The 12768-nt window shown below is 50.2% G+C and overlaps 1 protein-coding gene across 3 annotated transcripts in view; it reads left to right on the top strand.

Annotated features, from left to right (window-relative positions):
* LOC141164978 (uncharacterized) overlaps nt 1-12768 on the top strand; it is a 575086-nt gene that overhangs the window by 525206 nt on the left and 37112 nt on the right. For all 3 annotated transcript variants that reach the window (XM_073650644.1, XM_073650641.1, XM_073650638.1), the window contains exon 2: nt 693-1004. In XM_073650644.1, the coding sequence (XP_073506745.1) occupies nt 693-1004 (312 nt within the window). The remainder of the gene's footprint in view (nt 1-692; nt 1005-12768) is intronic.

Below are 12768 nucleotides of genomic sequence, written 5' to 3'. Positions count from 1 at the left end.
TATACACACATACGGGATAGAGACCTGTCACACGTCTCTTTCTATACACACATACGGGGGGAGACCTGTCACATGTCTCTTTCTATACACACATATGGGGAGAGACCTGTCACACGTCTCTTTCTATACACACATACGGGGAGAGACCTGTCACAAGTCTCTTTCTATACACACATACGGGGGGAGACCTGTCACACGTCTCTTTCTATACACACATACGGGGAGAGACCTGTCACACGTCTCTTTCTATACACACTTACGGGGAGAGACCTGTCACATGTCTCTTTCTATACACACATACGGGGAGAGACCTGTCACATGTCTCTTTCTATACACACATACGGGGAGAGACCTGTCAATCACTGGGGAGAAGCCATTGGGGATCCGTCTATCCGACTGGTCTCCTGTGCAGCTTGGTCCCCAGGCGGCATGTATCAGCTGTCACGTTCCCTTTACATAGATAGCAGACCCACCCAATTGACAAAGAAGAGAGCAAACACTGACAGAAGATAACTGCAGGGCTAATAGTTTGGACTGAACTACTAGTCCCAGCGTCACCCACAATGAGAGTGCAGCACCGCCCGGCAAAAGGAACAGGGACCGGAAGGGCATTCACCGAGTTCTCCAAGGATCTGTGTCTTCCAGGGTATCCAGAATGTGTCCTCTTGTAATGTTGTATCTTTGTTTTCCAGTGGGAGATGTTGAGATTGAGACGCTCAGGATCCATGGAGCCACCGGCTCTTCTGTCCTCCTTCCGGGACTGAAAAGTGAAGTCGAATTCAAAGGAAATATGATTTATGAGCTCAGAAAAGTAGGTGGCAATCCCAGCTGGTTGATGATGGACCATGGGGAACCCCAAGTACATAAGGTCTATGAAACCCGAGGGCAAGTCTTCCCTGAGAACAAGTCATTCCTGCTCACAAACCTGACTGAGAAAGACAACGGTGTCTATGAACAAAAGCTGAATCAGAAAGCGCTGCTCCTCGTGATCCTGACTGTGATCGGTGAGTGGTCCCAGTGCTGCGGGAACTGGTGAGGAGGTCCGTCCTGTGGGGTCACTACATGATTGTGGGACAGCAGACAAGAAAGTAAGACGAGCTCCACTCAGAAATGTGAAGAAGCCGTGCCCAGCCCTTGTAGGTTTACTATCTTCTGGAGAAGCCGTGCCCAGCCCTTATAGGTTTACTATCTTCTGGAGAAGCCGTGCCCAGCCCTTGTAGGTTTACTATCTTCTGGAGAAGCCGTGCCCAGCACTTGTAGGTTTACTATCTTCTGGAGAAGCCGTGCCCAGCCCTTGTAGGTTTACTATCTTCTGGAGAAGCCGTGCCCAGCCCTTGTAGGTTTACTATCTTCTGGAGAAGCCGTGCCCAGCCCTTGTAGGTTTACTATCTTCTGGAGAAGCCGTGCCCAGCCCTTGTAGGTTTACTATCTTCTGGAGAAGCCGTGCCCAGCCCTTGTAGGTTTACTATCTTCTGGAGAAGCCGTGCCCAGCACTTGTAGGTTTACTATCTTCTGGAGAAGCCGTGCCCAGCCCTTGTAGGTTTACTATCTTCTGGAGAAGCCGTGCCCAGCCCTTGTAGGTTTACTATCTTCTGGAGAAGCCGTGCCCAGCCCTTGTAGGTTTACTATCTTCTGGAGAAGCCGTGCCCAGCCCTTGTAGGTCTACTATCTTCTGGAGAAGCCGTGCCCAGCCCTTGTAGGTTTACTATCTTCTGGAGAAGCCGTGCCCAGCCCTTGTAGGTTTACTATCTTCTGGAGAAGCCGTGCCCAGCCCTTGTAGGTTTACTATCTTCTGGAGAAGCCGTGCCCAGCCCTTGTAGGTTTACTATCTTCTTGAGAAGCCGTGCCCAGCCCTTGTAGGTTTACTATCTTCTGGAGAAGCCGTGCCCAGCCCTTGTAGGTTTACTATCTTCTGGAGAAGCCGTGCCCAGCCCTTGTAGGTTTACTATCTTCTGGAGAAGCCGTGCCCAGCCCTTGTAGGTTTACTATCTTCTGGAGAAGCCGTGCCCAGCCCTTGTAGGTTTACTATCTTCTGGAGAAGCCGTGCCCAGCCCTTGTAGGTTTACTATCTTCTGGAGAAGCCGTGCCCAGCCCTTGTAGGTTTACTATCTTCTGGAGAAGCCGTGCCCAGCCCTTTTAGGTTTACTATCTTCTGGAGAAGCCGTGCCCAGCCCTTGTAGGTTTACTATCTTCTGGAGAAGCCGTGCCCAGCCCTTGTAGGTTTACTATCTTCTGACATCATCTGGGAAGACCCCAGGTCTCCATCGTCTGACTGCTTCATATCATGAGAATTCAGCCCATTGTTAATGGTGGGATCCATTCTGATGATGGTGATGCCAGGATCTGCACTTGTGGGGGGCGCTGGACAAAGACTCTTTCACAGATATCCAGATAAGTAAAACAAACATGGCATGATTTACTCCAAGACAAACAGCTGTGGACACTACACAGTACCAACACCATAACAACATACCCATCACACAGTACCCATCCTATAAACACCATCCATCCCATAACACATCACCCATCCCATAACACATCACCCATCCCATAACACAATATCCATCCCATAACACATCACCCATCCCATAACGCAGTATCCATCCCATAACACATCACCCATCCCATAACACCGTACCCATCCTATTACAAAATACCCATCACATAGTACCCACCCAGTAGCACAGGACCCATCCCATAACACAGTACCCATCCCATAACACACCATCCATCACATAACACACCATCCATCACATAACATACCACCCATTCCATTATACAATATCCAATTTCCCTCTGAGACCGTAGCCCAGTCGGGACCCTGCTTATTCTCTGCCAAAAGGAGGGAGGTGACCTGCCCACAACGGGGTCCACCCCACCTTTTCCATACCACCACTGAGCTTTCCAAAGACCCGATCACGCCACGGTATGCATGAGTGACAACCTCATGAATGCATGACCCTCCACACCCTAACAGCCTTCTCCAGGCCTTCTCTTAATCCTAGTGACCATATATCAGTCCCAATGGGAGACAAGTGTACCCCATCCCTATGCCAATGCTCCCGTGAAGGGACTTCTAACTCATGGTGCCTGACTACAATGGCCCCATTTTTGGAAAGGAAACGAGATACTTCTCGGTTGACTTTTGCCCGAGCCTTGTTCAAATGCTCAGTGGACCGGCCGTGTTTCTATGTCAATCGGGCGACAATGTTCGACCAGACAAATACTAGCCGCGGGTAGGAGGACATGATACGCAGGCAGTCAAACTTGTTATCCCTGATCAAGAACCTAGAGGTCCAAACGCCCAAGTCGTTTCCACCCGCGTGTATTAGCAGGATATCCGGAGGCCTGTCCAAACTGGCGTGGAAACGAAACTTGGGCATAAGTCTGGTCCATAGCATCCCACTGACCCCAATGCACAAACCGTCGCCTCATCTCTACGGAGTCTGAGCTGACGGCCATCTGGTTTAACATCGGCACTTAGTGCTCCCCTCACCGCAAAAGAGTGGCCTATAAGCCACACCAGCAGTGGGCAACCTGAAAGAAAAGATTAATACATCCCTGTGTCTGTGTGACACGTTCCGTCGCATGGAAAAAGCAGTACACTTTTCACTGATCCCCCTGAGATTAGCACAACCAAGAGACAATGATGGGAGTAGTATTCAACCCCTGCTGAGTACAACCAGTGTAAAATGAATTAAATTAAAAAATCGCGTGGGCTCCCGTGTCATTTTCATAACCACCAGAGGGAAAGCCGACCGCTGGGGGCTGATATTACTAGCAAGGGAAAGGGGCCATTAGCCAAAAATGTTCCCTGGCTATTAATATCAGCCCACAGCTGTTTGATTAGCGTTTACTGGGTAGAGTACAGGGGGACCCCACTTCCTCGTAGAAATTCTAACCAGCCAAGTCTAACCAATCGGCTGATATTAATAGCCAGGAAAGTGACCATGGATACTGGCCTCCTCCGAGGCTAAAAATATCATCCCTCAGCCGCCCAAGAAATGGCGCAACAATAAGATGTGCCAATTCTGGTGCTTAGCCTCCACTCTTCCCACTTGCCCTGGTGCGGTGGCAAGTGGGGTAATAGAGTTGGGGGTCTTGTCAGTCTTGTTTTGGCAGCTGACATGAAGCCCAGAGGTTAGCAATGTAGAGGCGTCTATAAGATGCCCCTCTGAAGGTCTCAGGTTGTGGGTAGTAATGATCACTTAGGCAGGTTCACCACACAACAATATTTTATTCCTTACATCAAGGTTTCACAACTCCAAGTAAATGGCCAAAATACAGTTGTGACAGTCCACAAGATCCCCTCCCCGTAATGGTAGTTCTGCTGCCTTTGTACCAGGCGATACTCACTGTCTCCCAACTTTTGGTTGGCCCACAGATTTTGTTTCTCCAGCCAGTATAGTCTGTATTCACATTCCACGATCCTCCAGATGACAGATAAAATGATAGAAGCACAGGTATCCAGTAGCAACGGTCCTTTAAGAAAGTTTAAATGTAGACAACAGATCCCACAACGGTGAAATGTTTATCCAGCCCAGTCGGCAACTGATCTTCAAAACTCCATAGGCCATCCATCCATGGGCTCCAGGACCTCAGCCTAGATCCTATCCATTCGACGTCATTCTACCAACTGCCTGACTAAACATGTGGCTTATCACTCCCTCCCTGGGATCAGCCTCCTGAATGGACAAAAGTGTTCACACCCTCCCTCTTAAACATTTTCTTTTAGCTCAAAGAATGAAGAATATCCCAGCAGCCCTTCACCTGGGACTTCATCTGAGATCCCCTGTGGTGATGGCTCCAGTGGGTCTACTATCCCCATCCACACAATATGACTAGTGGGTGCTAGAACAATGTCTTGATGCTCCTGAGATACTAATGAGATTACTGGAATGCTGGACACTTTACAAGTGGAATTAGTGCACATAAACTGACGAGCAAGCAGAACATTTATAAAACACAGCAAGCAAATCTCTAATAAAACAAAATAATAAGATCCACGGAACCGGTGCTCCATGCTGGAAAAAGTCTGCATCCCTTAATGCCGTGGGCTCCGCTCCACGTATATTGATTTAATAGTCTTAGAACAAGGCCAGTTCCCCACAGCCCCTATTACTAACCCCATAGTAAGTTTGGAAATAAACACACATTTGAAATAAAAGTCCACACTCTGTTTTACACATTTAATAAAAAAGAAAAAACAGTTATACTCACCTAATACCCAATTCTCATTGTCTCCTGTAAAAAAATAAAATAAAGCAAATTTATACTCACCTAACACTTAATCCCCTGAAGCCATTGTCCCCTGTGAAAAAAAATAAAATAAATAACCATATCCCTCACCTTCGAATTGGAAAGAATCCATACTGTCCCATGCTGTAATCCATCTGTGCGACATGTGCTCTTCAGCATGAGCAGTGGCGTGATGCGACCGTTCATGCTGAAAAGCATGTGAGAATGAGCTGCAGCGAGTGGCCCGATGAAGTGAGGTGACCTAAATGAGATCACCACTTCTCACGGTCCTGCGTTGACCTCCGTGAGTTCACCGCAATTCACCGTAAGAAATTTAAAAGCTCTATCTCCAGTGTGCTGTAAGTGTCTGGAGTAACCGCATAATGTTCCAGGATGGTTTCCTTAATGTCCTCATACTTGCAGTTCCACCGAGGGTCCATAGCTCGATACGCTTCCACAGCTCCACCGTCTGAGAGCCCCACCAGATGTCTGACCCGCTCTATTTCTGGAAATTCCATTAACTGATATTGGTGTTCAAAGTCTTGGAAGAATCCCTCAATGTCCCCTGAAGCCTCATTAAGTGGCTTAAAGTCCTTGCTGGACACTCTTGGGGCTTTCCTCAGGTGTGTGTTGTGATTAATGTCTGCCTGTGGCTTCTATCTGCTTCCACAACAAGCTGCCTTTCATGAGATATCCGAATGGCCTCCCTTTTATCCTCTCTGGTGGCTTTATCCCCCAGCAATGCCACCTTCTCCTCATACCACACAACCCACTGACTCCAGGTATTTACCTCCAGATCCTGGCTTTCTTCCAATTGCTCTAGGAATCCCTCTGCAGCGTCATCTTGAGGGCTAGCTCCTTCCAAGACCTCAATTAGGAACGTTACCTGACTACACCTTTGTCTCTTCCATCTGTTTATGACGTACTCTCCTGGCTTTGACTTCGTACTCCTTGACTATCCCATCTCATGGCCTGGCCGTGAAAAGTGACTCAGCGTCACAACTGGAAGAATATACCACCAAACGTAGATATGGTTCCATAGAGTCTGCAAGGTGGCCACACAAAAGTGAAAAATCCGGGGGCGCCACCAGGTAATCCCGATGCCAAGGAAAATACAACAACGGTCCTTAGACTAGTTCCTCAAATTCCCCAGGATGGCAAGACATCACAACTGATCTCCTATCGCCATACACGGCATCAACTAACAAATTAAACATGTGGCTTATTGTTCTCCTTCTCTTGGGATCCTTGTTGGGGAGAGATACTCACACCCCACCCCCTTAAGCATAGCTCGAAGGATGAAGAAGATTCAAGAAGCAGATTCTGCAGCCTGTCTGCAGGGTTCTGCATTAGAGAAGCCCCCAGCACAGAGGAACAAAGCCACACTAGAAGCTAATGTAGGCCTGATTACAGTATGGCCCATGAAAACAGGCTGCGGGGAGTGGTCGGGGGGCACACACACTCTGTTACACCTCCTGATTTTCCCGCATACACTCCTGTGTCTCCTGTACACTCCTGTGTCTCCTGTACACCCCTGTGTCTCCTGTACACCCCTGTGTCTCTGGAATACTCCTGTGTCTCCTGTACACCCCTGTGTCTCCTGTACACCCCTGTGTCTCCTGTATACCCCTGTGTCTCCTGTACACCCCTGTGTCTCCAGAATACTCCTGTGTCTCCTGTATACCCCTGTGTCTCCTGTACACCCCTGTGTCTCCTGTACACTCTTGTGTCTCCAGAATACTCCTGTGTCTCCTGTATACTCCTGTGTCTCCTGTACACCCCTGTGTCTCCTGTACACCCCTGTGTCTCCTGTACACTCTTGTGTCTCCAGAATACTCCTGTGTCTCCTGTACACTCTTGTGTCTCCAGAATACTCCTGTGTCTCCTGTACACTTCTGTGTTTCCTGTACACTCCTGTGTCTCCTGTATACTCCTGTGTCTCCTGTACACCCCTGTGTCTCTGGAATACTCCTGTGTCTCCTGTACGCTCCTGTGTCTCCAGAATACTCCTGTGTCTCCTGTACACTCCTGTGTCTCCTGTACACCCCTGTGTCTCCTGTACACCCCTGTGTCTCTGTAATACTCCTGTGTCTCCTGTACACCCCTGTGTCTCCTGTACACCCCTGTGTCTCTGGAATACTCCTGTGTCTCCTGTAAACGCCTGTGTCTCCTGTACACGCCTGTGTCTCCTGTACACCCCTGTGTCTCCTGTATACCCCTGTGTCTCCTGTACACCCCTGTGTCTCCAGAATACTCCTGTGTCTCCTGTATACCCCTGTGTCTCCTGTACACCCCTGTGTCTCCTGTACACTCTTGTGTCTCCAGAATACTCCTGTGTCTCCTGTATACCCCTGTGTCTCCTGTATACTCCTGTGTCTCCTGTACACCCCTGTGTCTCCTGTACACCCCTGTGTCTCCTGTACACCCCTGTGTCTCCTGTACACTCTTGTGTCTCCAGAATACTCCTGTGTCTCCTGTACACCCCTGTGTCTCCTGTACACCCCTGTGTCTCCTGTATACTCCTGTGTCTCCTGTACGCTCCTGTATACTCCTGTGTCTCCTGTATACTCTTGTGTCTCCTGTACACCCCTGTGTCTCCTGTACACCCCTGTGTCTCTGGAATACTCCTGTGTCTCCTGTACACGCCTGTGTCTCCTGTACATGCCTGTGTCTCCTGTACACGCCTGTGTCTCCTGTACATGCCTGTGTCTCCTGTACACGCCTGTGTCTCCTGTAAACCCCTGTGTCTCCTGTACACCCCTGTGTCTCCTGTATACTCCTGTGTCTCCTGTATACTCCTGTGTCTCCTGTACACTCTTGTGTCTCCAAAATACTCCTGTGTCTCCTGTATACTCCTGTGTCTCCTGTATACTCCTGTGTCTCCTGTATACTCCTGTGTCTCCTGTACACTCTTGTGTCTCCAGAATACTCCTGTGTCTCCTGTACACCCCTGTGTCTCCTGTATACTCCTGTGTCTCCTGTACACCCCTGTGTCTCCGGAATACTCCTGTGTCTCCGGAATACTCCTGTGTCTCCTGTACACCCCTGTGTCTCCTGTACACTTCTGTGTCTCCTGTACACTTCTGTGTTTCCTGTACACCTCCTGATTTTCCCGCATACACTCCTGTGTCTCCTGTACACTCCTGTGTCTCCTGTACACCCCTGTGTCTCCTGTACACCCCTGTGTCTCTGGAATACTCCTGTGTCTCCTGTACACCCCTGTGTCTCCTGTACACCCCTGTGTCTCCTGTATACCCCTGTGTCTCCTGTACACCCCTGTGTCTCCAGAATACTCCTGTGTCTCCTGTATACCCCTGTGTCTCCTGTACACCCCTGTGTCTCCTGTACACTCTTGTGTCTCCAGAATACTCCTGTGTCTCCTGTATACTCCTGTGTCTCCTGTACACCCCTGTGTCTCCTGTACACCCCTGTGTCTCCTGTACACTCTTGTGTCTCCAGAATACTCCTGTGTCTCCTGTACACTCTTGTGTCTCCAGAATACTCCTGTGTCTCCTGTACACTTCTGTGTTTCCTGTACACTCCTGTGTCTCCTGTATACTCCTGTGTCTCCTGTACACCCCTGTGTCTCTGGAATACTCCTGTGTCTCCTGTACGCTCCTGTGTCTCCAGAATACTCCTGTGTCTCCTGTACACTCCTGTGTCTCCTGTACACCCCTGTGTCTCCTGTACACCCCTGTGTCTCTGTAATACTCCTGTGTCTCCTGTACACCCCTGTGTCTCCTGTACACCCCTGTGTCTCTGGAATACTCCTGTGTCTCCTGTACACGCCTGTGTCTCCTGTACACGCCTGTGTCTCCTGTACACCCCTGTGTCTCCTGTATACCCCTGTGTCTCCTGTACACCCCTGTGTCTCCAGAATACTCCTGTGTCTCCTGTATACCCCTGTGTCTCCTGTACACCCCTGTGTCTCCTGTACACTCTTGTGTCTCCAGAATACTCCTGTGTCTCCTGTATACTCCTGTGTCTCCTGTACACCCCTGTGTCTCCTGTACACCCCTGTGTCTCCTGTACACCCCTGTGTCTCCTGTACACTCTTGTGTCTCCAGAATACTCCTGTGTCTCCTGTACACCCCTGTGTCTCCTGTACACCCCTGTGTCTCCTGTATACTCCTGTGTCTCCTGTACGCTCCTGTATACTCCTGTGTCTCCTGTATACTCTTGTGTCTCCTGTACACCCCTGTGTCTCCTGTACACCCCTGTGTCTCTGGAATACTCCTGTGTCTCCTGTACACGCCTGTGTCTCCTGTACACGCCTGTGTCTCCTGTACACCCCTGTGTCTCCTGTACACCCCTGTGTCTCTGGAATACTCCTGTGTCTCCTGTACACCCCTGTGTCTCCTGTACACCCCTGTGTCTCTGGAATACTCCTGTGTCTCCTGTACACGCCTGTGTCTCCTGTACACGCCTGTGTCTCCTGTACACCCCTGTGTCTCCTGTATACCCCTGTGTCTCTTGTACACCCCTGTGTCTCCAGAATACTCCTGTGTCTCCTGTATACCCCTGTGTCTCCTGTACACCCCTGTGTCTCCTGTACACTCTTGTGTCTCCAGAATACTCCTGTGTCTCCTGTATACTCCTGTGTCTCCTGTACACCCCTGTGTCTCCTGTACACCCCTGTGTCTCCTGTACACCCCTGTGTCTCCTGTATACCCCTGTGTCTCCTGTACACTCTTGTGTCTCCAGAATACTCCTGTGTCTCCTGTACACCCCTGTGTCTCCTGTACACCCCTGTGTCTGCTGTATACTCCTGTGTCTCCTGTACGCTCCTGTATACTCCTGTGTCTCCTGTATACTCTTGTGTCTCCTGTACACCCCTGTGTCTCCTGTACACCCCTGTGTCTCTGGAATACTCCTGTGTCTCCTGTACACGCCTGTGTCTCCTGTACATGCCTGTGTCTCCTGTACACGCCTGTGTCTCCTGTACACGCCTGTGTCTCCTGTACACGCCTGTGTCTCCTGTAAACCCCTGTGTCTCCTGTACACCCCTGTGTCTCCTGTACACTCCTGTGTCTCCTGTATACCCCTGTGTCTCCTGTATACCCCTGTGTCTCCTGTACACTCTTGTGTCTCCAAAATACTCCTGTGTCTCCTGTATACTCCTGTGTCTCCTGTATACTCCTGTGTCTCCTGTATACTCCTGTGTCTCCTGTACACTCTTGTGTCTCCAGAATACTCCTGTGTCTCCTGTACACCCCTGTGTCTCCTGTATACTCCTGTGTCTCCTGTACGCTCCTGTATACTCCTGTGTCTCCTGTATACTCCTGTACACTCTTGTGTCTCCAGAATACTCCTGTGTCTCCTGTACACCCCTGTGTCTCCTGTATACTCCTGTGTCTCCTGTACACCCCTGTGTCTCCGGAATACTCCTGTGTCTCTGGAATACTCCTGTGTCTCCTGTACACCCCTGTGTCTCCTGTACACTCCTGTGTTTCCTGTACACTCCTGTGTCTCCTGTACACTTCTGTGTTTCCTGTACACTCCTGTGTCTCCTGTACACTTCTGTGTTTCCTGTACACTCCTGTGTCTCCTGTACACTTCTGTGTTTCCTGTACACTCCTGTGTCTCCTGTACACTTCTGTGTTTCCTGTACACTTCTGTGTTTCCTGTACACTCCTGTGTCTCCTGTACACTTCTGTGTTTCCTGTACACTCCTGTGTCTCCTGTACACTTCTGTGTTTCCTGTACACTTCTGTGTTTCCTGTACACTCCTGTGTCTCCTGTACACCCCTGTGTCTCCTGTACACTCCTGTGTCTCCTGTACACTCCTGTGTCTCCTGTACACTCCTGTGTCTCCTGTACGCTCCTGTGTCTCCTGTACGCTTCTGTGTCTCCTGTACACTCCTGTGTCTCTAGTACGCTCTTGTGTCTCCTGTACCCTCCTGTGTCTCCTGTATACCCCTGTGTCTCCGGAATACTCCTGTGTCTCCTGTACACTCCTGTGTCTCCTGTACGCTCCTGTGTCTCCTGTACACTTCTGTGTCTCCTGTACACTCCTGTGTCTCCAGTACGCTCTTGTGTCTCCTGTACCCTCCTGTGTCTCCTGTATACCCCTGTGTCTCCGGAATACTCCTGTGTCTCCTGTACACTTCTGTGTTTCCTGTACACTCCTGTGTCTCCTGTACACCCCTGTGTCTCCTGTACACTCCTGTGTCTCCTGTACACTCCTGTGTCTCCTGTACGCTCCTGTGTCTCCAGAATACTCCTGTGTCTCCTGTACACTTCTGTGTTTCCTGTACACTCCTGTGTCTCCTGTACACCCCTGTGTCTCCTGTACACCCCTGTGTCTCCTGTACACCCCTGTGTCTCCGGAATACTCCTGTGTCTCCTGTACGCTCCTGTGTCTCCTGTACACGCCTGTGTCTCCTGTACACTCTTGTGTCTCCTGTACACTCTTGTGTCTCCTGTACACCTGTGTCTCCTGTACACACCTGTGTCTCCTGTTCACGCCTGTGTCTCCTGTTCACGCCTGTGTCTCCTGTACACTCCTGTGTCTCCAGAATACTCCTGTGTCTCCAGAATACTCCTGTGTCTCCTGTACACTCCTGTGTCTCCTGTATACTCCTGTGTCTCCTGTACACTTCTGTGTTTCCTGTACACTCCTGTGTCTCCGGTATGCTCCTGTGTCTCCTGTACGCTCCTGTGTCTCCGGTATGCTCCTGTGTCTCCTGTATGCTCCTGTGTTTTCTGTACCCTCCTGTATACTCCTGACTCACTGGTATACACCTGTTTCTGGCTTATATACCTATACTTCCTGTCTACTCCTGTGTCTTTGATTATTTCCAGCATCTTCTCTCCTCAGATCCTGTGTCTCCTGTACTCTCCTGTGTCTCCTGTACGCTCCTGTGTCTCCTGTACGCTCCTGTGTCTCCAGTACGCTCCTGTGTCTCCTGTACGCTCCTGTGTCTCCAGTACGCTCCTTTGTCTCCAGTATGCTCCTGTGTCTCCCGTACGCTCTTGTGTCTCCTGTACCCTTCTGTATACTCCTGACTCCCCAGTATACACCTGTTTCTGGCTTATATACCTATACTTCCTGTCTACTCCTGTGTCTTTGATTATTTCCAGCATCTTCTCTCCTCAGATCCTGTGTCTCCTGTACGCTCCTGTGTCTCCTGTATGCTCCTGTGTCTCCTGTACGCTCCTGTGTCTCCTGTACGCTCCTGTGTCTCCAGTACGCTCCTGTGTCTCCAGTACGCTCCTGTGTCTCCAGTACGCTCCTGTGTCTCCAGTATGCTCCTGTGTCTCCCGTACGCTCCTGTGTCTCCTGTATGCTCCTGTGTCTCCTGTATGCTCCTGTGTCTCCTGTACGCTCCTGTATCTCCTGTACGCTCCTGTACGCTCCTGTGTCTCCAGTACGCTCCTGTCTCCAGTACGCTCCTGTGTCTCCAGTACGCTCCTGTGTCTCCAGTACGCTCCTGTGTCTCCTGTACGCTCCTGTGTCTCCTGTACGCTCCTGTGTCTCCTGTACGCTCCTGTGTCTCCTGTACGCTCCTGTGTCTCCTGTACGCGCCT

This window comes from Phyllobates terribilis, unplaced genomic scaffold, assembly GCF_046119375.1.
Source record: "Phyllobates terribilis strain yellow unplaced genomic scaffold, ASM4611937v1 Scaffold_1__5_contigs__length_1240528914, whole genome shotgun sequence".
NCBI classification, from domain to species: domain Eukaryota; kingdom Metazoa; phylum Chordata; class Amphibia; order Anura; family Dendrobatidae; genus Phyllobates; species Phyllobates terribilis.
Note: the sequence above shows the minus strand (reverse complement) of the source record. Positions and strands in the feature narration are given on the sequence as shown.